Source organism: Canis lupus, chromosome 23 (assembly GCF_011100685.1).
Source record: "Canis lupus familiaris isolate Mischka breed German Shepherd chromosome 23, alternate assembly UU_Cfam_GSD_1.0, whole genome shotgun sequence".
Classification (NCBI taxonomy): Eukaryota; Metazoa; Chordata; class Mammalia; order Carnivora; family Canidae; genus Canis; species Canis lupus.
In genome coordinates this window covers 1,305,996-1,328,009 of record NC_049244.1, presented here as the reverse complement: position 1 = coordinate 1,328,009, position 22,014 = coordinate 1,305,996, and the positions used below count along the sequence as shown (strand labels likewise).

The 22,014-nt window shown below is 49.7% G+C and overlaps 2 protein-coding genes across 2 annotated transcripts in view; one reads left to right on the top strand and one right to left on the bottom strand.

The window, feature by feature from the left end:
• The window catches only part of APMAP (adipocyte plasma membrane associated protein), a 35,062-nt gene extending 27,433 nt beyond the window's left edge, over positions 1-7,629 (top strand). The window contains exons 8-9 of the mRNA XM_038570217.1: positions 269-461; positions 5,142-7,629. Coding sequence (XP_038426145.1) covers positions 269-461; positions 5,142-5,351 — 403 coding nt within the window. The 3' untranslated portion in view covers positions 5,352-7,629. The remainder of the gene's footprint in view (positions 1-268; positions 462-5,141) is intronic.
• Positions 7,630-10,879: 3,250 nt separating this feature from the next.
• Positions 10,880-20,132, bottom strand: CST7 (cystatin F). Its single transcript, XM_038570218.1, has 4 exons — positions 19,966-20,132; positions 13,403-13,575; positions 11,856-11,972; positions 10,880-11,385 (listed from the first exon to the last, which is right to left on the bottom strand). The coding sequence occupies exons 1-4, from the start codon at positions 20,039-20,041 to the stop codon at positions 11,308-11,310; spliced, it is 444 nt and encodes a 147-aa protein (XP_038426146.1). The 5' UTR covers positions 20,042-20,132; the 3' UTR covers positions 10,880-11,307.
• Positions 20,133-22,014: the final 1,882 nt, after the last annotated feature.

The following is a 22,014-nucleotide window of genomic DNA, read 5'->3' as shown; positions in this document are numbered from 1 at the left end:
TTGAAAGTTGTAGCCTGGGAGAGTCTTGATTTAATGCTGACCACACATCCTGGTCCCTTTCCCTATGGGGTGGACTGTCTCCCTGCTACTGCTTCTAGCTGTGCCCCAGGCTGGTGAGGGCCTCTTTCAGCATCCTGTGCCTTCCTTCAGGGTGGACACATTTACAGTTGTAAATCAATTGGAAATCAAGACCATTTTGATGCTTGACTAAAATTTTTCCTTAAGTTGGGGGGCCACTGCTCACCACTTGCTTGGGTGAATTTTTCAGATTCTACGTGTCAGGCCTGATGAAGGGAGGGGCTGATCTGTTCGTGGAGAACCTGCCTGGATTTCCAGACAACATCAGACCCAGCAGCTCTGGAGGGTACTGGGTCGGCATGGCAACCATTCGCTCCAACCCTGGGTTTTCTATGTTGGATTTCTTATCTGAGAGACCCTATATTAAAAGAATGATTTTTAAGGTAACTATGAAAACTATAATTCTAAAAAACAAAATGAAAATGCATCTGATTACGTCTTTTTTGAACTTTGTAGCTCTAAAAATTTTTGTGCTGCTTATATTTTGTACTTTAGTGACTTTTTTTTAATATAGAGAATGAGCAAGCATGTGTGTGAGCAAGCAGTGGGGAGGGGCGAGGGAGAGAGGGGGAGAGAAAATCTTACAGGCTCCACACCCAGCAAGAAACCTGATGCAGGGCTCAGTCTCAAGACCCTGAGATCATGCCTCACCCTGAAATCCAGAGTCAAGAGTTGGAAGCTCAACCGATTGAGCCCCAGGCACCCCACTTTTAGTGACTTCTTTAAAACACATTTTATGCTTCAGCCTGAGATGTAAACTGAAACACTTGAACTCTTTGATGTTGCCCTTCTGGTTTCTTTGGATATTTTTACCATCCCCCTTACTGTCATGTCCTGTCAATCACACGTGCCCCTCTGTGATGGCTATCACAGGCCTTCTCCCCTCTGCATATACCCTGCAACTTGGCCTTCAAATGGGGCCCTGCACACCACACTGCTGTCGCTCCTCAAATGTTACCAAGCATGCCTTCCTGCGGCCTCACATGGAGACCACTGTCCTTGGCCCCCAACCCACCCTGGCTCCTCCTGCCTTCTGAAACCTTCATGTCAGCCATACACCCCCACCCGCATAGGATCTTGACCTTTTACTTCTTAACACACCAAACTCGTTTTCATTAAAAAAAACAAAAAAAAAACAAAAAAACAAAAAATCACCCACCCTCACAAATGGCCAGCCACTCAGACCCTTTAACACAGCCTTTCCCCCAGTGACTTCCAGTGTAACTGCACATTTTACACTGTGGATGAGGAGCCTCTCAGTATAGGTACTTCCATCATCCAGAAATCTTCATTTCCAACAAGCTCCATTTCACAGGCTGAATAGATGTGTGAAATTGGTATTGGATATTGAATATTGAGTAGATATTAAAATAATTGTAAGTTAAGGCCCTTGAAGGTACCAGGCAGCAATTACTGAGTCTGCATAGAGCTGGGCCCTGTGTCTAGGCCCTGTGGAGGGGCTGCAGGCACCTGCTCTGTCAGGCTGGCCCATGGCTTTCCTTTTTGTTTCAAGTTCCGTGAGTCACTGTGGAAAATCCCCATCTGTTCAAAAATAATACATCCTTTCTTTTTGCCTCGTTGGCTTGAGAGCCAGCATCTGTTCCCACTGGGACCTGGAACGAGGCAGAATGGTGAGGTGATTTTCTTTTTTGAGTTTTTTCAGATTTGTTGTTGTTGGTTTTTGTTGTTGTTTGTTTTAGGACAGGGATTTTGAAGAAGGCCAGGCCAGTTGTGGGATCTTACCGTAAATGTAATTGAAATTATTGAGGATTTGTATTTGTTTTTAGTTTTGAGACAGTATCAGACTTAGAAAAGTAGCAAGAGGATACAAAGAACTTCTTTCCTTGAAGTATTTGCAAATAAGTTGCTTACCTGGTGCCCTGTCATCATTAGGGTTTGGGCAAGTACTTGCTCTAGTGATATCCTTTATAACAGAATATTTGACCTGGATGAGGTGTGGCCTTCCGTTGTCATGTCTCTTTATTCTGCTTCAGTCTGGACAGCTCCTCGGTCTTGATCTTTTTCAAAATTACAGGTCAGTTATGTGGTACAGTGTTCCTCCATTTGGGTCATCTGGCATGTCTCATGATTAGATTTAGGTTCTACATCTGTGGTGGGAAGACTACAGAAGTGATGTGTGTTCTCAGTATGTCCTGTCAGGAGGCATGTGATGTCAGCTTGTCCCATACTGGTGGTGGCAGTGTTGGCCACCTGATTCAGTGCTGAATGCCACCGGGAAGCCCACTGTGAAGTCATTCTTTTTGCACTTCTAATTAAAAAGTATTTTGTGGGGAGGTACTTTCTAAATAAGTAAATATCGGTATAATCTCATGATTGCCTATCCTTTTTTCAGTGGGTTATAAGCTGTTATTGCCATTATTTATTTTGAGGCTCAAATTGTCTGGCTGTGGCCAGTGGGAGTCTCTTCAGGGTGGTCCTTGAGCTTTGCACATGTCCCTACCAGTTTTGGAGTGGTTCCTTAGTCTCTGGCACCGTTCATTGTTCAGGCTTATCATGCCTCAGCTCTGTAGTTGACCACTTCTGCAGGAGCCCTGGTTCCTTCTAGAGGGATCTAGTGCTACACGTGCACACTGCTTTTGGTGTATTGCTGCCCCCAGCCCCCCTCAACAGAAAAGCCGGGAACATATGCACATATATTCATAGATATAAAAATACATTTGACCCTTGAACAACATGAGGGTTAGGGGATCTGGCCCCTGTGCAGTCAGAAATCTGCATATAATCTTTGACTCCTCGAAGACCTAATTACTAACAGCCTACTGTAGACCAGAAGCCTCACCAATAACAGACACTTGATTAATACATAATTTGTATGTTATGTGTATTATATACTGTATTCTTACAATAAAGTAAGCTAGAGAAAGAATATTATTAAAAAATTATAAGGAAGAGAAAATACATTTATGGCACTGTATTTATCCAAAAAATCTACATATAGGTAGATCTCCTACAGTTCAGACCGGTGTTGTTCAAGGGTCAAATATATATATGGTGTACATACACATGTTTATACATGTTCATTTATTTATCATCTGTTTATTTTAATTAAAAACTATAATAGATGCTATTTTGGCTTCCAGTTCCATACTACGGGATTCTAGTTTTCTCCACTTCCATATTAGTACTTCCCTTCTCTGATAGTGAAACATCTAGATCCTATTATCCTTCATACCTGCTTGATCAGATGTCCTGAACGTCACCCATCTGTGGCCATTGTCCCCCATCACACGGCCCCTGCTAGGACTCTAGCATCCCATGCTGGGTCTTTCTTCTCAACCACATGAGGCCATTGATGGCTGTGCTGACTGGCACCAGGTAAACACCCTCCTTACGCTGTCTGGGCTCTGCCAGCCTGTGCCAGGCCACCCCCTGTGGCCCTATTCTGTGCCACTGCCCTACTGCCCTCTCCCTTCCCCCAGTGTGGACTCTCCCTAACCCTTCTTGGACTGACTTGTGGTCTGGGCCATAAGTGGTTCCAGCCTCTGCACATACCTACCTTGCTGGGCCCTATAAGCCACTTCAGGGCATTATGTAGCACAAAGTTTTAAAGAGACCAGTATGTGAAGGGCAGCCTATAGCATGGCTCCTCTGGCTATGAAGAGCCTGGTGTGGAGGAGGCTGCAGCAGCCAGGAAAGGTGGTGAGGCAGAGCCTGGAGTGGGGGGTGGTACATAGTACATGACAAGACCTGGTGGTGCCGGGCTTGCAGGTTCTGGAGAGAAGGGATCAGGCATGAGGGCTGGGTTCTCAGCATCAGCAGATGATGTCAGGGGCCCTGTCTCCCTAGCCAAGGTATCTGACAAGTTTGAAGAGCTGTTAGAAAGTCCTAGTGAAGATGGGTCAGTACCAGGGGTTGGAAATTGGGGTGGAGATTTGAGAGCTTTCTGGGAAAGCAGCTTAAACCTAGGAGAAAGGGTGTGATGTCTTAGGGGATAAGATGGGGAGAACAGAGAAGAGAGGACCTAGCACTGAAGTAGGTGGCATTTCATGGGCTATGGGAAGCCTTATGGGGTATTTTAAGCTATAATCAACTTTGATTGCCATAGAACTTTCTAGAACATAATCAACTTGTATGACTGTTTAGACCTTTCCAATGATTAGGAGACATTATTCATTGGATATTTACAGTTGTTTGGCTGTTTCCTCTTACATTAAAAGGTAGACATCTGCCTATTAATTTTCACTCATTGGCCTTATGCAGTAGCATACTGTTATCATTTCCTCCCGGGTGTCCTGCTCTGTCAGAAATTACATCTCACTCTCCGGTTTCTCTCCTTAAAACCCTTCAGTAGCCCTGTGTGTCCCTTGACCCAGCTGAGCCACAGGTCTCCTAGAGGGTGCCTCGCTCAGCATGGAGGTGTTTCCCTCCATCTATCTCTACATTGGCCTCAGATAGAGCTGCCAGGGATCAGCAGCAGGGAAGCGGTGGAGGGCAAGGACACATTCATTTAACCTGTCCAGGTCTTTTCTCTTTAACATGAACCACTCTCACAATCTCCATCATTTGTACCTTGCACATATGAAATATTCTATATCTAGCCTGAGGGCTTGGCGTTTATTCTGGTTAGACTGTGCTGGTTTTAACTTGGCATTCTGGGGTCCACGTCACTGTGGCCTTGGCTTCAATGTTATGTTTTCCTTGGATGTGAGGAGCCCTAAATCCTTCTCTCAGTTCAGCCAGGTCATCCAGAGTGGCACTGCATTGGGTCTGGTAGGCACCATGGAGAGGACTGTTGGAAAGTTTGTGCTGGGCTTGCCTTGCTCTGGATGCAGGTGACAGGAGTCTCCTTGGCCTGCTCTGCCTGGGGGCAGAAGTGGGAGAGGCCTGCAGAACAACAGGCCCTCTGCCAGGGGCAGGGAGCTGGTTTAACCTGGCTCTGTTCTGTGCAGCTTTCCTGTCACTGGAGGAGCTGGGTCCTTACAAGATGGTGAGGGGATATGGCATCTGTGAAAAACAAAATTCAACTGAGTAAAGGCCTGATCTGCTCACGCTGCTCTCTTGGTCAGAAATTAACCTCTCCTCACACTGTGCTTCCCTCCCAGCTGTTTAGTCAGGAGACTGTGATGAAGTTTGTACCACGGTACAGCCTCGTACTAGAACTCAGCAACAGCGGGGCCTTCCGGAGAAGCTTGCACGATCCCACTGGGCAGGTGGCCTCCTACGTCAGCGAAGTGCACGAGTACAACGGGCACCTATACCTGGGCTCCTTCAGGGCCCCCTTCCTCTGCAGACTCAGCCTCCAGTCTGTCTAGCAGCCTTGACCATGGCTGTGCCAGGAGTCCTCACACTGGGCACCACTCTTGGTCCAGGAGATACCATGCACACAGCCCTTTCTACCTGCACCTGTTGGTCCTTGGAAGTGGATGGTGAGACCCTGTGGATATCTGGGCTCCTATAGGATACCCCTCACTTGGGTTGGATATTGCATTTAGATGGAAGCATAATATGCCACAAGGATAATAAGTACATGTTAAACCATTTTCCCTTTAAAAAAAAATCTAAGTACAGTGATTCTCTAGGACTTAGGAGACTCCATGCACTTATAATAGGCCTCAGGGTTTGGTAAATAGAGCAGTAGATGAGATGTCCAGGGATTTTGTTTTTGCTACTGGCCTGTCCTGCCATCCTCAGTATCTTTACTATAAAATGGGGTAATACTGGTCTTTGGGGGGAGTGGCACAGTAAGGGCAAGGAGAGCTCAGTGCAGAAATGTGTCTAGGCCAGTGGGTGGAGCTGTGCAAGTGATAGAGCTGTATTCTCCAGAGTTATGTGGGACATGGACATTCCCTTCCGTAGCTCATACCCTCCAGCTTACTCCAGTTCAGCCCCACTTTGAACCAGAGGGTTTTCAAGACTCCTGAGTCCCTATCAACCATTTAAAGGCAAGGACCTGAGTAAGTGCATAGAAGCATGTTGATTGGGACGCCTGGGTGATTGAGCGTCTGCCTTCTGCTCAGGGTGTGATCCCAGGGTCCTGGATCGAGTCCTTCTTTGGGCTCCCTGCATGGAGCCTGCTTCTCCCTCTGCCTGTGTCTCTGTCTCTCTCTCTGTGTCTCGAATGAATGAATGAATGAATGAATGAATGAATAAATAAATAAATAAATAAATAAATAAATAAATAAAATCTTAAAAAAAAAAACAAAGAAGCATGTTGATCCCATCAGCTCAGAGAGGACCTGCCGGACTTCTCTCTGTTGAACAATCTACCACCCAGCAGCTGGGTACTACAGGGCAGAATCTAGGGGAGTCCTGTTGACACACCTTTGCTCTTTACCTCTAGACCAACAGGTGAACGGTTCATATGTTAATGTCATTTGCTAGAGTGTCACAAGCTTGAAGTTGCTGTATTTTCTGATAAGTATGTCTACACACTGGTCCTAATTTTGTCAGGGGACTCATATAATAATGATAATTAAATTGACTTGGTCATTACCCTCTTTGGATGGTGTTGCCTGTAATGTAATTATATTAATTGTGACTGGAGTTTGATTCCATTGAGGGCTGATATGAGAGGATCATTTTGACCAGGACTTTGCTTAGGGACAAGCAGTTCAGTCCATCTGGCTTGCTCAGGGTCCCTCACAGGGCAGCCACCTCTGGCCATCACCTCCTGGCAGTGCTCGCCCTTGGGCAAGTTGATACTATATTGTGTTCCTGTTCCAGCCTACAGAATGGGGCTGGTATCTGTTCCTCTCTGTCCTGGGTGTTTGTGAGAGCCCAGAAGACCCTGTGTCTGGAATGGTTTTCAGTTACTTGATAAGGAAATATTTTACGTAGGTAATGATACTACAGTTGGGAGAAGATTGATAGCTGTGGTAACATCTGCATTGTGTGTGTCAGGTTGCACTGGCTGGCAGCATCCCCTCTGCTTCCTTTCCCAACAGTGGCCATCCCCCTCCCCCGTGCTGATCTGGCCTCATTTTAGGGGAAAGAGTCGGGATCTGGAAGTTGGCTCATTTTGTTGTTTTGCCTGCTCAGGGATGCCTTTATTTTGCAGTAGCAGTAGGACAGACTCAGATCAGCTTCAGTCCAGTTGATGTGACCCAGAATGTATTAGGTGGATGACTCAATGTTACTTATGTTACTTTAGAGGAAAAAAAGTTGAGTATAGATTATTAAATACTTTTTAATAGATAATGGTGCAACCCATTTATTAGCTGTCCAGGAATAAGGTAAAACCTGATCATTTTGTCATAAAAAACGATTTAAAGTGTGTGGAGCATATATAAGTTGACTTTTTGATTGAGAACAAAGTGCTTTGCTTTTAGTGCTTGCTTTTTACCAATGCAAAGAAGCTGGTAAGTTGCTTTTCACAGTGTTCAGCAAAGGAGTCTTGATTTTTACTTAGATGTTGATTTTCTGTCTCAGTGTCATTTCCTATGTTTTATCTGGTAATTTGCCATGGTGAGGGGCAAAGTATAGCCTTATTAGGTTTAAATATGTGATATGCTTTTGTTGTAAACATCATGCAGATTTGTTCTAATGTGAATTACTAACATGCTTTTAAAATTAAATCAAGTGATTCATTCATTGTGTGCTTCTTTATTATCTATTACAAAAACTCCAGTGGAACTCAGGTACTGCCGTTTTAAGATGTTTATCATCAACATACATTAGCAGAGTAGTTTAGAAAGTGTTTTCACAGACACTGACCTCTTACTGATGGGAGGAGATAAACTTGTTTTACAGGGGGGAACTGAGGCTGGGGGTGAGGGTGACTCCCTGGGCACACAGTGCCGGCACACTGCTGAGTCAGGACCCATACTCTGACTTCAGAATCTGCTGGGGAAGCTGGGAGATGAGGCAGGGTGGTGTTCCCAGGACCCGGCTCTGTGGTGATCACTGCCCAGCCCAGGGGTTGGACCTTGGCTGCACATCCAAGTCCCCTGGAGTGGGACACCTGGCTAGCAGTTGAGCTCTGCATTTGGCTCAGGGCGCAACCCTTGGGTCCTGGTTTTGAGTCCTGCATTGGGCTCCCTGCAGGGAGCCTTCTTCTCCCTCTGCCTATGTCTCTGCCTCACAATCTGTGTCTCTCATGAATAAATAAATAAAATCTTAAAAAAAAAAAAAAAGTCCTCTGGGGTTCCCAGTCTTCTGGAGTGGCCTGGCATCATTGTGGTTTTAAGCTTCACAAGTGGTCCCTGTGGCAGTGGTGGGGCACTCATCACTGTTGGGGCCCACTTGTACCCTAAAGAGGGGCTAAGCTGGGTGGATACCTGTAGGAGGGGCAGTAGAGCTGAATCCCTGAGGGTCTGTGTATAGCTAGTGAGGAGGTATGGGACATGGCCAGGGAAAGCTCTAGAGCACTCTGGGCAAGACTGTTAGAATTTTGACTGGTTTTGCTCAGTTTTTGAGACCTTTATTATTTTTTCTTTTCAGTCCTGATTCTGGTAGGTCTTAGAATCCTGGGTACTTAACTTTTACATTTTCTCAGTGAGACTAACATTAGGTGATGTCACAGCTTCCCTCTGGGTCAGAGTCATTCCCTCTGAGTCCGGGTGAAGCTCTAAGTTTAAAATAGGTAAAATTGGGTTGGCAATGCTAGACTTCAGGTCACTGGTTGATATCTGCTACCTAGGTAAGTTATACCATCACCATGTGGGCATTTTGTTTCATCTGTTTGAATCCTACAAGGTGGCTATCTGGCCAGTCAGATTGGATTTTGGTGTGCTCAGTCTGGAGAGCAGTCTTTCACGGGGAGCAAAGTTAACATTGATAGAACAAGCAGCGTGCCCACAGGACCTGCTCTATAGGAAGCTGTAGCAAAACGTCTGTGGTAGTGTGGTTGGTAGATGTGTCTCAGTGGAGGACAGGGCACATCAGCTGTTGGCTTCCACAAATCAGAGTAGCCCCACCCTTGCTCACTGGCTCAGCTCCTTTCCTTCTGGTGTCACTGGTTGGTATAAGAGTTATTTAAAGTCCAGCATTGTCATCTGTGAGGTATAGTACATAAAGCAGATTGGGAATAATAAAGCAGCTGATGTATTTTAAAGTAGAGTTCAGGGCCCGAGGCCTCCATGTAGAGAAGATTTGCAGAAGCCTGAGATTGGGGGACACATGGTCAACTGGCTTCTGCAGTAGCTGGTTAGCCTTAGTTCTAAGATTTCTGTTTACATTATAGGAAGAGATTTTAGATACCTGACCCCAAATGATGTTTTGAATATTGTGGGCATAATTTACGGTTGAAAACAGATTTTTGAGATTCATATTTGAGGTTTCCCTCTCTGTCCCCAGAGGGAAGGTCAGCCGTAGCTCCTGGCTGGGCAAAGGGGGAGTTCATATGCAACTCAGCTCAGAGCAGAAATGCGGTGAGCTACCCTCCCCCACACCTGTGTGTGCATTCTCATTTCTGACCTTGAGGCCAGGTGAGGCCAAATGGGCCTCACAGGCCTGGAGGCCTAAGTAAGTTTTAAGGAGAGGCCTGGCCTTCCTGTGCTCTGGGCTGTATTGAAATGTTAATGAGCACTGACTGGGAGTTAGCATGGGTTCCATCCTTCATTGGCTGCATAGTCTTGCCTCTTCAGCTGTGTCCCAGGCCCATCTGACTCTGAAGCTCTAACTCCTGGTGCTCCTGTCACCTTGTGTATGTGTGTATGGGATCAACAGTGCTGGGTGAACTCATTTATCGTAATGAAAGGATGGCCTTTAGAATCATCAAGTAAAGTTCTTGTGGCCTAGTTGGCATAGTTGTCACCAATGTCCCTGAATCAAATGACGAGGAAATTTTTCGAGCCAGCAAAAATGAACAAATATATTTGGAATTAAAGCTCTCTCTTCACTGAAGGAAGCCAAAGGGTAATTCATTTTGGCTTGTACATACTGATCAAGTTTACAACTGCATACTAAATTGTTATACATATTAATACTGATTTTGTTTCCTATGAATTATCAAGACCATATTTTTTAAAGACTTATTTATTTTAGAGAGACAGAAAGAGGAAGGGAGGAGGGAGAAAGGGAGAGAGAGAATCTGAAGCAGAGTCCCTGCTGAGTGTGGAGCTGGGCTCCATCTCACGACCCTAAGATCATGACCTGAGCCGAAATCAAGAGTCAGAGGCTTAACCGACTAAGCCACCCAGGTGCCCCAAGTCCATACATTTTTAAAAGGCAACAGTGGATTTTGTACTAATCTATAGTTTGAAGAGGCCTGGAGAGGAAGAAGTCCAAAGTGAGAGGCTCCACATTCAAACCCAGGCCTACTGGAGCAGTAGCAGGCCGAGTGTCTTCTCTGAGTGAAGCCCATCTCTGTCTGTAGGCTCCTGGGCATGTCCGTGGCCCAGCCTTGCACTGTTAACAATACCAGCTCGAGCGCTGTCTTTTACAAGGATGCTAGTGCCTGCCAGCCCACAGTAGTCTCCTCATCCTCTTCCCAGGCACGGCACGTACAGCTGAAACCTGGGCCCCCCCTTCCTGAGGGGCTGTGGGGGGGTGGTCCTAGCACTCTGCTTTACCCCACCTGCCTGGGGACATCTCTGCACATGTTGAGCCTCAGAGGCAGTGGAGAGAACTTGAGTGTATGGCTCCTGGTGAGAAGAAAGCCTAGCTGGAGGTGAGTGCCTTCTGGGTGGGGTGCTCCCTGCCCCACCAGTTCATGATGTGAACACAGGCTGGCCTATTTCTGGTGTTCTGTCTTTAGTATCTTTTAGCTAGCAGTGAAAGGCTGGAAAAGCCTCCAAGGGGCTTTATGGGAGTCATTAGACCACTCAGTGAGGGGGACCCCTCACAACACTCACCTTGCCTTCCCGACTGTCCTTTAACAGGCAAAAGCAATAGCTGTTGCTTTGAGATTGGTCAGTTCTTCATATTTATTCATAATTTTATTCATCCCCAAAAGTCCAGATGCGTAACAGCTGACCTGGTCCCCCTGCCCAGTGCTGTAGATCTCTGGGCTTTCACTGCTGTATGTGGGACCACCGGGTAGTCAGGTGGGAGGGCACAGGAAAACTCCTCCCTCAGGGGTCCGGAATCTGATAAATTCCCATCAAAGCATTAGTAAAATTAGATTTAGAAGAAAAGTGAAATACATAACATAACCCCAGGCAGTGTCGGTCTTCCACCCTAGCTGTTCTGCAATGTATCCATGGGCACTTCCATTCTGCTCCCTGGGGAGATACCACTTCCAGAAAGTCCGAGGGCCTGTGATAGCCAGGGTGGGGCTATGACGGAGCATGGTCCAGAGCACAGGTGCCCCTGGCTGAGAGGCAGGAGTCAGTGACAGTGGAGCAGGGGCACCTCGAACCTCTGGAGCCAGGGGATGACCCACACTTCAGTGTAGCAACTGAAAGTCTGAAACAAAGAGGGGCACGCTAAGACCCTTCTGTTGCTGCGGCCCTCCTGCCCCGCTCTGCAGGGGCTGAGTCCCCTGAGCCGCTGCTGGGGCCTGTGTGCATGCACCTCTTCCTGATGATGGCCCTCCCACCCCAAGTTGGTATTTTGGAAAATTTCACCTCTATAGAGAAGTTGAGAGAGAGAGATCTGGGAATATATGCTTTTCACTTTCATTTGCAAACTAAGCTTTGTCGCATTGCTCTCTCCCTGAGTGTGTCTGTGTGTCTGTAGCTTCTGAACTCTCTGGAAGCTGTTTTTGTTCTAACTTCCCCTGCCGCATCCCAGCATGTGGGGTGTGCCCCTGGTCCGTGGGTACTGCGCGGATGCTGTCGGTGAGACCTGGAACCTTGCAGGCAGGGAGGTGATAACGGGATGTCTCCTAAAGCCCTGGGGAGTGGGTGTAGGGAGGTGAGACCCCTTTGCTTTACCTGTTTTAAAGTTCGGTTGGTCTGGAAGTCACAGTTGTCTAGACTAGGGTGCTGGGTCTTCTTGCAAGAAGTTCTGCCAATCTTCATGTCCAGCATGTACCTCAGGCCCTTCACGATCTAAGGGGAGAAAGGGCCCTACCTGTGTTACTTGGTCCAGGACAGCAGGGTGGCTAGGGTGGCTGCTCCTCCACCAGCAGGAGGAGGCATGGAGGCAGGGGACAGAGATGCTGGGATATCCCCCCCATGGGCCGAGGGTGTGGAGGCCTGTCTGGGACTTAGAGAACCGGGAGGGAAGCCGCTGCTGGGTCCCCGGTCCCCCCTTCCTTTCTTACCCACTCATGTCCTTCCTGCTCATGGCTCCAGTTCTTGGTCCCCAGGTGAGCCTGGGGCTCTGTGTCTGTCCTCAGGACATTTCCTTCCCACCCAGAATTCTCCATGAGCAGGGCCGGCCCCTGTGCCTCACCAGGGTGAGGTGATGTTCCCTCCAGGCCCAACACCCACCTGTGGCTTGTGCTGCCCTGCCGTACCCCCTGCCCTGCTCCCTTGCCCCACCCTACCCCCCAACGGTGGTCGGTTGTTTTTCTCCCAGTTTCAGAATAGACCTTTTCCACTTGCATGTGGAACCAGCAACCTGGTTCATTGTCATTTGTGGTCTCTCAATAAAGCCTCGACTGTACAAGTACCAGATGAAATAAAGTAATCCCCAGTATCACTGAGGGGTAACACCCTACCCTCCCTGCTCATTGGCCCTTGAGCCCTGGCACAGCATCAGGGGCTTGTGTTCCTGCAGGAGGTGCAAACCTGGCTCTGGACCATCCCATGGCCCCTGGGGCTGAGTCCCTGGAGACAGGACACTGGCGATTTCCCTGGGAAATAGGCTTTTCAAGCTCACACACACCAGCCTGCCTTTCTACAACATGCTGCCTAATCATAAAAATAGGCTGCTCTTAAAAAAGTTTGCAGTTTTTGAAAAGAATAAGGATTATAAGAATTTCCAATAATCCTGTTACAGAGGTAACCAATATCAGTATGTGTAAAAATTATTAGCATTAGAATGGGACACCTCACCCATCTTTCCTGGGGGGGTTATGTGGGGAAGGGGGAGAGGTCTGGGCAAAGCTCTGATGATGGGGCCCAGACGGAGAACGGCAAGAGGTCCTTCGTGGCTGCGGTGCAGGGTGGGGACTTTGACAGGCGGTGCCAGGGGTTCCTGTGGGCCAGCATGCTGCTTCCCCACCCCACTCCCTCCCCCACCCCCGCCCACAGCTCACCCAGCTGCAGAGGCCCTCTCCTGCCCTGCCCTCCTGGGTTCAGTTCCAGGTGTGCTGATGGCCCGGGAGAGGCATGCTTTCCTAAGAGGTGGCTCAGGACCTTCTAGATGTGCCCTGGGTGCCTCTGGCTCTGGCCACTCGTGGACTGTTTGTGGCCGCTGCTGTCACCATCCCAGCCTGGGCCTGAGTCCTAGGTGGATGGGCACTAAGTGGGTTGGTCCCTGGTAAGACGGGAGCCACTGCAGCCTGGCCTCTAGGGGTGTCCCTGGCCCTCACCTGGACCAGGGCCCTGCTGATGTGGGACTCCTTGAACAAGAAGATGTCATTTGTACAGTTGTTGAACCTTTCAACGCTGTGTCTGGCTGCTTGGAGGACTCCGGGATCATGAGGATTTATTGTTTTGGGAAATCCTGGCTTCACATCAGAGCTAAGGATCTGGGAACAAAACTCTGAAACAGAGAAGCACAGAACCAGACAAGAACGTTGCTTTTAGCAGGTTGCACCTCACACCTTGGTTCTCCTGCTCCCGGTATGGCCGCTGGCCATCGCCCTACCTCTCAACCAGCCAGCCCATGTCCCACACCCCACAGTGTCTTTGTTGTGCCTCCCCATGATTGCTCCCTACTAAGAGCTGAGGACAAGGCACAGTGGGTGGTACAGTGATGAATTGCATAGTCCCATCTTACTGTGCCTACCACATAGTCTTTTTCGGAACCCAGGGTCATTTCTAACGTGTTAAAGAAAACCTGAACATGTCTTCAGGTGGTGGAGCCTCTGGATAGGATGCAGCTCCAAGGGTTGGAGGAAGGCACCCCGGTTGGCCTTTGAGGCTGCTGTCATCCGGACCCAGCCCGTCAGTGTGGCCTCAATGAGTGGGCCATGCAGAAGAGCCCAGAGGCCCATCCTGCCCTCTCACTGTGAGCATGCTGGTGCCGTCCTCTGCTTCAGTGGTTCTTGTCAGAATCCACCCAGCTTCCAGGCTCTAGGTTGGCCTTCCAGGGGGCCCCAGCTCCCAGGGACACCCTTGCAGGAGGCCCCAGCACCTGGCAGCAGTAAAGCACCTTATGCCCCTCACGTGCTGACTCCTTCCATGCTGTTCTGGGTGCAAGTATGAGTATGGGGGTCAGGCCTGGGCAACTTCAGCCCGCACAGCTCCATGGCAGAGCTGGCACGTGGTGGACAGAGGGATGAGTGGCTCTCTTTCATCCTTCCATGCTCTCCCTATTCGGAGGAGGCCCATATTTGGATAAAAGCTGGGTCAGCAACATGAGGGCCCTCTTTCCCAGCACTTGGGTCCTCCAGTGTCTGACAGAGCCAGGCAGAACCAGGGTTCCTCATACCCTTCTCTTCCCTCCACACTCTCTGCTCCCAGGCCCCAGAGAAGCAGAGTCTGGCCACACCCCAAGGCCCCCTGAAGGAGAACCTGACTTCATTCCTCTGTCCAGCTCACTCACTGGCACTTCGGGAGCCCCCCTCATCCTGCAGGCTCAGGGGGTGTAGAGGCCTATGTTCGCTGGAGCTCATGTTCCAGTAAAGAAATAGGCCAGACAAACCCCAGAGCAGCAGATGAAGTAAGAAAACAGGAATGCGAAAAGCCCCACTTTCCCACATAGCAACAAGTGAATGATGGCCTTCTCTGGTTGGAGACTCATGGTGAATTTACGTTTCTGTCAGTTTTTCTACAGTAGACAACTGATGTATTAACATAAAAAGAGGGGCACCTGGATGGCTCAGCCCATTAGGCGTATGCCTTCAGCTTATGATCCCAGAGTCCTGTTTTCGAGCCCTGCTTCTCCCTCTCCTCCTCTCCCTGCTTGTGCTCTGTCTCTGTCTCAAATAAATAAATAAAATCTTTTAAAAAATAACAAAAAGTCAAAGTTTTGGAGGGAGGAATTAAACTGGGGGGAGAGAGAAGGGGAAGAGGGTTTTTAGATTTGTAAACTGCTTCTCTTGATGAAGACATTCTCCCAGATGTTCCTGAAACGTTAGCGTGCCAGAGTTGATCCAGAGCTGAGCCGCTTTATTTCATTAACTAAAACAATGTGAAGGGCAAGGTCCTCAGTGGCACGGCCCATCCCAGGTGCTCGGGAGCCACTCGTGGTCGTGGCGGCCAGTGCAGGTAGGGACGCCTTGTCCTTGCAGAGGACCCCATGGGACTGCACTGCCCTGGGACTTCTCTCTGCTTCCTTCTGCTGTGAGGGAGTACTTTTATGCAGGCATCAGTGTTCAGTCTGGGTTTAGCACAAGGCAGAGGTGCTGAGGCAGCAGGAAGTGGAGACTCGGGGTGTGTGGGTAGCGGCAGTGGTAACCTGGCTTCCGGGCTGAGCGTATGTAAGGGGAGAATACAGGTGCTGACTTGTGCCCACCCTGCCCTGTCCCCTCCTGAGAGACACCCCAGTCTGTCTGGGGGGTGGAAAGTAAAGGTGACAAGCATGCAGGCTTTGGAGGAGGCAAGATACCAGCTGTTCCTGGGGAAGAAATCTCCACTTTAGGGGAGGAAGCTGGCAGCATGAATTCAACAGGACATGAAAGCTTTAACAGAACCTGCACTGGGATGTCCCACTGGGGACAAGGAATCCCCTACTCATGGGGGCTGACAGAGGGGGCTGAGGGAAATACCCCTCACTGGTATGGGGTGTAGGGTCAGATAGGGCTGGCAAGGCTAGGGAACTGCCTAGCAGGGTGGCGCCTTGTGTGCCATGCCCCTGCTATGGTGAGAACCAGGACAGAGCCAGGGGGCACCTGGCTGGGTGGTCTTGTGTCCCCTGTGTGTGGTACAGCAGACGGAGCACCGAGAGTGGGTAGAGAAGGCATGGGTCTGTGTGCGTTCTTTGACCCTGGAGGGTGTCCTGCGGTCTGGGGAGGGCCAGCCTGACCCAGCAGGGCCCTACATGGCAAATGGGTCTCCCCCAGCTGGTTCCTTGGGCTCAAAGCCAAAACATCAAGACTAAGCTCATGATTCTTCGGCAAGCCTCCCTCAGCTTCAACAGCCCCATGACCTGGTCCTCTGTCCCCAATGAAAACAGCATATTGTTGGTACCCTTTTCAACATGGGCAGTCATGGCTATCTGCTGGTTTCCCTCACAGCTCTGTCCCTGACCAGCACTGGGATTCTCCTGTGTGAGAGTCCATCCCTCCTGGGAGAGTCTTTGCTCAGTCTCCAGAGATGGAAACAAGGAAAGCTGCTTGTGTTCCTTGAGTGCTAGCAGCTGGGCTCTTGGGATGGGTTGGGCCCTGGAACCTGCATTTCCCCAACTACTCACGTGGCTCTGATGTAAGTGGGGGTGCGGGGGTCTCCTGGCCTTGGTGCACAGATGCCTTAACATGAGGAGTGAGGGGCCGGCCCAAGGGCTGCTCCTCCAGCACCTGTGCCCGCTTGCCACACCAAGATGAGTGTGATTTGTAGTTGAGAAAAAAAAAAACCATCTGGACAAACAACTGCAAGCTTGGTTTCTGCTCCTCACTGTAGTGATGGCAGAGAAGAAAGAAGCCACCTTCACAGAAGGGATGGGGCCTCTAGTGTATTCCTGCTGTCAGAGTAGAGGATCCCCCCCTTTCCCTACTGGGGATCAAAATAGCTTTTATTTTTTGCTTTGTATAAATTACCTTTATTGGTTTTTCTGATTATAAGCTTACCTGTTTTGGTAGGAGATCTGAGAAATACAGAAAAGTATAAACAAAATTAGTTATCACTCTTAGTATCCCAAATTAGAAATCACTCTTAGTAACCACTGTTGATGACTTTTAAAATAAAATGTATTAAATGTGATTTAGCTTGAATTGAACAAGATTAAAAATGAAATGAAAGGGGAGCCTGGGTGGCTCAGTTGGTTAAGCATTTGACTCTTGGTTTCAGCTCAGGTCATGAGAAGGAGCCCCAACTTGGGCTCCCTGCTGAAGGGGGATTCTGCTTGGTGTTCTCTTGCTCTCCCTTAGCCCCTCCCACAGTCTCTTTTTCAAAAAAGGGGGGCACCTGGGTGACTCAGTGGTTGAGCGTCTGCCTTGGACTTAGGGCATGACCCCAGGGTCCTGAGATTGAGTCCCACATCAGGCTCCCTGCAGGGAGCCCGCTTCTCCCTCTGTCTGTGTCTCTGCCTCTCTCTGTGTGTCTCATGAATAAATAAATAAAATCTTTAAAAAAAATGAAGTGAAAGTAGGTGAGGCTGAATCTCAGATGCGTATCTCGTTGGAACCCATGTCACTTCCTAAGGATTTTAATAATGTTACCAAAAGTTTAGGGAAAATACTTAAGTTGGTTTATTTTTATCTGACTACATGTTTTCCTAAAATGGGGCTTCATGTCAGTAAAGCTTCATCCGTGCAGTTGTCTAAAAAACAATAAAAGCTCCACTGTTAATTTTTTTAAAAAGTTGGAAGTCAAATCTATTTTTAGGATTCTTCAAGAGAAATCAGCAGGGAAAGCCTTCTCTTGGAGAATAAACATCCCAAAGAAGCTCCTTCAGGGAAGAATGGAAGCCACCAAGTGGGTGCTGAGCAGACACCATGGGCTGGTTGGCCCAGGGACCCTGCCAGGGGTCAGTCCCAACCCCACTAGGGGGGCGTGGGCTGTCCTCAGGGATGGAGGAGGGAGTGATCTGGGGCATGTGCTGCACAGTGGAAGTCTGGGGAGCAGGACAGTTAGAGCTGTTCCTTTCTTGTCACTACTCTTGGGGAAGTGTGCATCCCCATTCTACAGGGGAGACACTGGCACCCCAGAAGAGTGCAGGGTGAGTTTAAACCAGGTTCAACTAATTGTAAAGGCCTGTAATGAGAAGATGGGCCACTGCAAGATTGGCTGGGGGCAGGGGAAGGGGGCAGAGTGTGACAGGACAGCCCAGTGGAGCTTCCCAGGGAAGGTAACAGGTTGAGAAAGAAGGACTTTAAGGTTTCAACGAACATAAAAGGGCTGAGGACACTGATGTGGCAACTTCCGAAATCCCGACGGGCTTAGGGAGGGAAGATGCCAAGGGGCTCTGCATTTAGATAAGTGCAGTTTAGCATCTGGGCATGGGGAGGTTCATATGCCCAGAGGGCACCACTATCAGGGGCTCTGTTGCCCCCCTACCACGGGAAGGCACTGGGGTCTCTTCTCAGAGGAGGGAAGGGAAAGGCTGTGGGAGCCATGGGGACAGAGTTGGCTCTGGGCTGAGCTCCCATCTCTTTCCAACCACCAGAGAGGCCTCTAAGCCCCTCTTTCTCAGGCCCTTGCTGGGGTCCGCATCTGTCAAATGAAGGAAGCACCAGAAGGGATTGCCTCGGAGGGGCAGAGGTAGGGTGTGGGGGAAGGCTACCAGTGTGGCAGATACTTGGAGCAGGGATGTGGGCAAGTGGCTCCCAAGCACCCCGAGCCCAGCAAGAATGCTTTCTATAGGCCACTGCCGGCAGACCTCTTCAAGGCCCAAGGGTGCTGAGGACCGTCCATCATCTCATGGATGAGGACCCTGCAGCTAAGGGAGGCTGCAGGTTCCACAGCTAGTAGATTTGAGGAGTCTGTGGTACCCCAAGGGTCTCTGCATGTGAATGTGGGCCCTGGACTCTGTAGCTGGTTCTCAGTGGCAGAGAGCAGGTCTGAGAGCAGCAGGGGAGGGCTGCTGCCTCGGGAGAGCCTGTCTCCGCCACCTTCCGATGGGGCAGGTGCTCTGATGTGGGCATGGACTGGAGAGGGTTTGGTCCAGCAGTAGGTGGCTGCAGAGGGAGGCAGCCCTGCCCTTGAGAGGACACTAACCGTTGTCCAGTGCCACCTGTCTCTGTATTCCCCATGCAGTTCCCACTCTGGTGAGGAAACAGAGACAAACAGAAGGAACTGGGCAAAGCAGTTGACAGTGAGTGTTAATAATTAAATTCCGTGCCGTTATGATGGCAGGCTCCACATGTGTCCAGGAGAGCCTTCACTAAGGTTTTGAGGAGTGTGCTTTTCTGTTCTGAACATCCAGCTTCTTCCCCTGACTTGTCCCCCTGGGATGGGTATGGGGGTGGGCACAGGAAGACAGTGGTATCCTGAAGAGAGGCCTCCAGGAGGCAGGGAAGGGGTATCTTCACTATGAGAGTAAAGAATGAGGGTTGGGGAGAGAGAGGAGGCAGGTGTCCTTTCCCTGTGATGGCCAAGTGCAGCACCCACTCGGGACAATCCAGGGCCCAGAGGCAAGTGTCTCCATGAGAGCATGTGACCCCTCTAGCAGCTGAGAGGTTCAAGGAGGTGGGGTGGGGTTCTCTACATCTCCACCAGCAACCACCACCTGTGATCCCAGTGATGGGGGGGCATCACTTGCCCCTCTGTGCTCTAGTGAGGACAGGTGTTCCTGGGTTTCTAACTTGGGCATGTCACCCAGTGTCCTTGTGCCTCAGTTTCCTGGAGCACAGCCACAGCACCCTCCCTCCCCTTGTCCCCCAGCTTTGGGTGGGTGGGCAGGAAGCATCTGATCCTTAGGCTCTGGGGACTTAGCCTAAGTCACAGGACAGCCGTCTGTGGGCAGGAAGGGCAGACATCAGATAGAGACTGACAAACCGCGGGCCTCCCAGAGCCCTCGGCATGGGGGGGCCACAGGGGAGCCTTCCTGGGACCAAAGGTTCCCGGGCCCTGTGTAAGCCTCGGGAACAGGGCTGGGGTGGGGAGACAGTAGGCTTCTGTCACCCCTGCCACCAGGCAGGTCCCACAGGCCCTTCCCTGGGCCCCGCACAGGCAACTGCCCCTGCCACAGCGAGGTCACCTGGGGCAGGCCAGCCAGCAGTGTGCCTTGGGGACCCAGGCAGGAGGCTCAGGCCACGCCCCACCACTGGCTACCTGGGGACGTTGCCTTGGTAGCCCCGCGCGGAGCGCCCCAGGGAGAGCCTGCTCTTACCTGCAGGAGGGCCCCCGGTGGTGGTGCTCCAGAGCAGGCCGCACAAGGCTAGCAGCAGCTGCCCGTCCTGCCGCATGGCTGCGAGCCGAGGTCCACGGGTCGGGTGGGTGCTGGGGCCTGCGGCCAGGGCTGTGCTGGAGAGCGGGAGGGGCCGCGCGCCGGGCTGGGTGCTGCGCGGGGGCGGGGGCGGGGGCGGGGGCGGGTTGATGGGGGAGGTGCGGGTCGGGATGGTTTCTTGCTGAATCATTTTGACCAGAAGCTCTCGTCACCTGCACTTGTATGGGCTGCAAAGTCAACCGCTTCCTTTATAAAAGTTTCCAAACAGCGATTATGCATTTGCCAGGGGAGGAGGAGGAACAGAAATGAGAACGGTGAACAGAACCTCTGCAATTTTCTACCCTCAAAATATACATGAAGTAGACATTGCATTAAAAAAAAATTAGCAGGGATTTTCAGAAACAGAATCATCTGGGTTTCCTTCAAAGGACACACTTCCCAGGGGCATGCTGGGTGGCCCCCGCCAGGGACTGTCCTTTGCTGGTGTGAGGGGCACCACCCCCCTAGAAGTGGGCAGGAAAGTGGGGGTGCAGACTGCACTCTCAGAGAATAGACATTGCCAGGAAACATGCGCCCTCTGGGTGACGTCTGCACCTGGACACTGGCATACAAAAGTGTTGGTTGGTTCAGTATTTAATTACTTCCCAGCTTCAGCTCCACTCTGGCAAAACAGGGGGAAGAACAGATTTTTCAGAATCAGGTTTCCCTTTGCGTGCCTAGCCCAGCGTTTAGAGTAGGGGCTCTGGAGCACCTGGCTTCAATTTGTTTGGATTTGGCTCTGCCTCTTTTCTTTTTTTGTTTTGTTTTTTCACTGGAGTTCAATTTGCCAACATACAGCATAACACCCAGTGCTCATCCTGCCAAGTGCCCCCCTCAGTGCCCATCACCCAGTCACCCCAATCCCCCGCCCACCTCCCTTTCCACTACCCTTTGTTCATTTCCCAGAGTTAGGAGTCTCATGTTCCCTCACCCTCTCTGATATTTCCCACTCATTTTGTCTTCTTTCACTTATAATCCCTTTCACTATTTCTTATATTCCCTGTATGAATGAAACCATATGTTTGTCCTTCTCCGATTGACTTACTTCACTCAGCATAATACCCTCCAGTTCCATCCACGTCGAAGCAAATGGTGGGGATTTGTCATTTCTAATGGCTGAGGAATATTCCATTGTATACATAGACCACAGCTTCTTTATCCATTCATCTTTCGATGGACACCGAGGCTCCTTCCACAGTTTGGCTATTGTGGACATTGCTGCTAGAAACATCGGGGTGCAGGGGTCCCGGCGTTTCATTGCATCTGAATTTTGAGGTAAATCCCCAGCAGTGCAATTGCTGGGTCATAGGGCAGGTCTATTTTTAACTCTTTGAGGAACCTCCACACAGTTTTCCAGAGTGGCTGCACCAGTTCACATTCCCACCAACAGTGCAAGGGGGTTCCCTTTTCTCCGCATCCTCTCCAACATTTGTGGTTTCCAGTCTTGTTAGTTTTCCCCATTCTCACTGGTGTGAGGTGGGATCTCATTGTGGTTTGGATTTGTATTTCCCTGATGGCAAGTGATGCAGAGCATTTTCTCATGTGCGTGTTGGCCATGTCTATGTCTTCCTCTGTGAGATTTCTGTTCATGTCTTTTGCCCATTTCATGATTGGATTGTTTGTTTCTTGGGTGTTGAGTTTAATAAGTTCTTTATAGATCTTGGAAACTAGCCCTTTATCTGATAGGTCATTTGCAAATATCTTCTTCCATTCTGTAGGTTGTCTTGTAGTTTTGTTGACTGTTCCTTTTGCTGTACAGAAGCTTTTTATCTTAAGTCCCAAATGTTCATTTTTGCTTTTGTTTCCCTTGCCTTTATAGCTGTGTCTTGCAAGAAGTTGCTGTGGCCAACTTCAAAAAGGGTGTTGCCTGTGTTCTCTTCTACGATTTTGATGGATTCTTGTCTCACATTTAGATCTTCCATCTACTTTGAGTTTATCTTTGTGTCTGGTGTA

Excerpts from the sequence above, each read along its gene's own strand:
- CST7 (XM_038570218.1), bottom strand. The coding sequence starts at position 20,041 with ATGCGGCAGGACGGGCAGCTGCTGCTAGCCTTGTGCGGCCTGCTCTGG. Across the intron at positions 13,576-19,965 it reads CACCGGGGGCCCTCCTGCAG|AGTTTTGTTCCCAGATCCTT; the intron begins GTAAGAGCAGGC and ends TCTCTGTTTCAG. Across the intron at positions 11,973-13,402 it reads TCAGCAGGGCCCTGGTCCAG|ATCGTGAAGGGCCTGAGGTA; the intron begins GTGAGGGCCAGG and ends TTCTCCCCTTAG.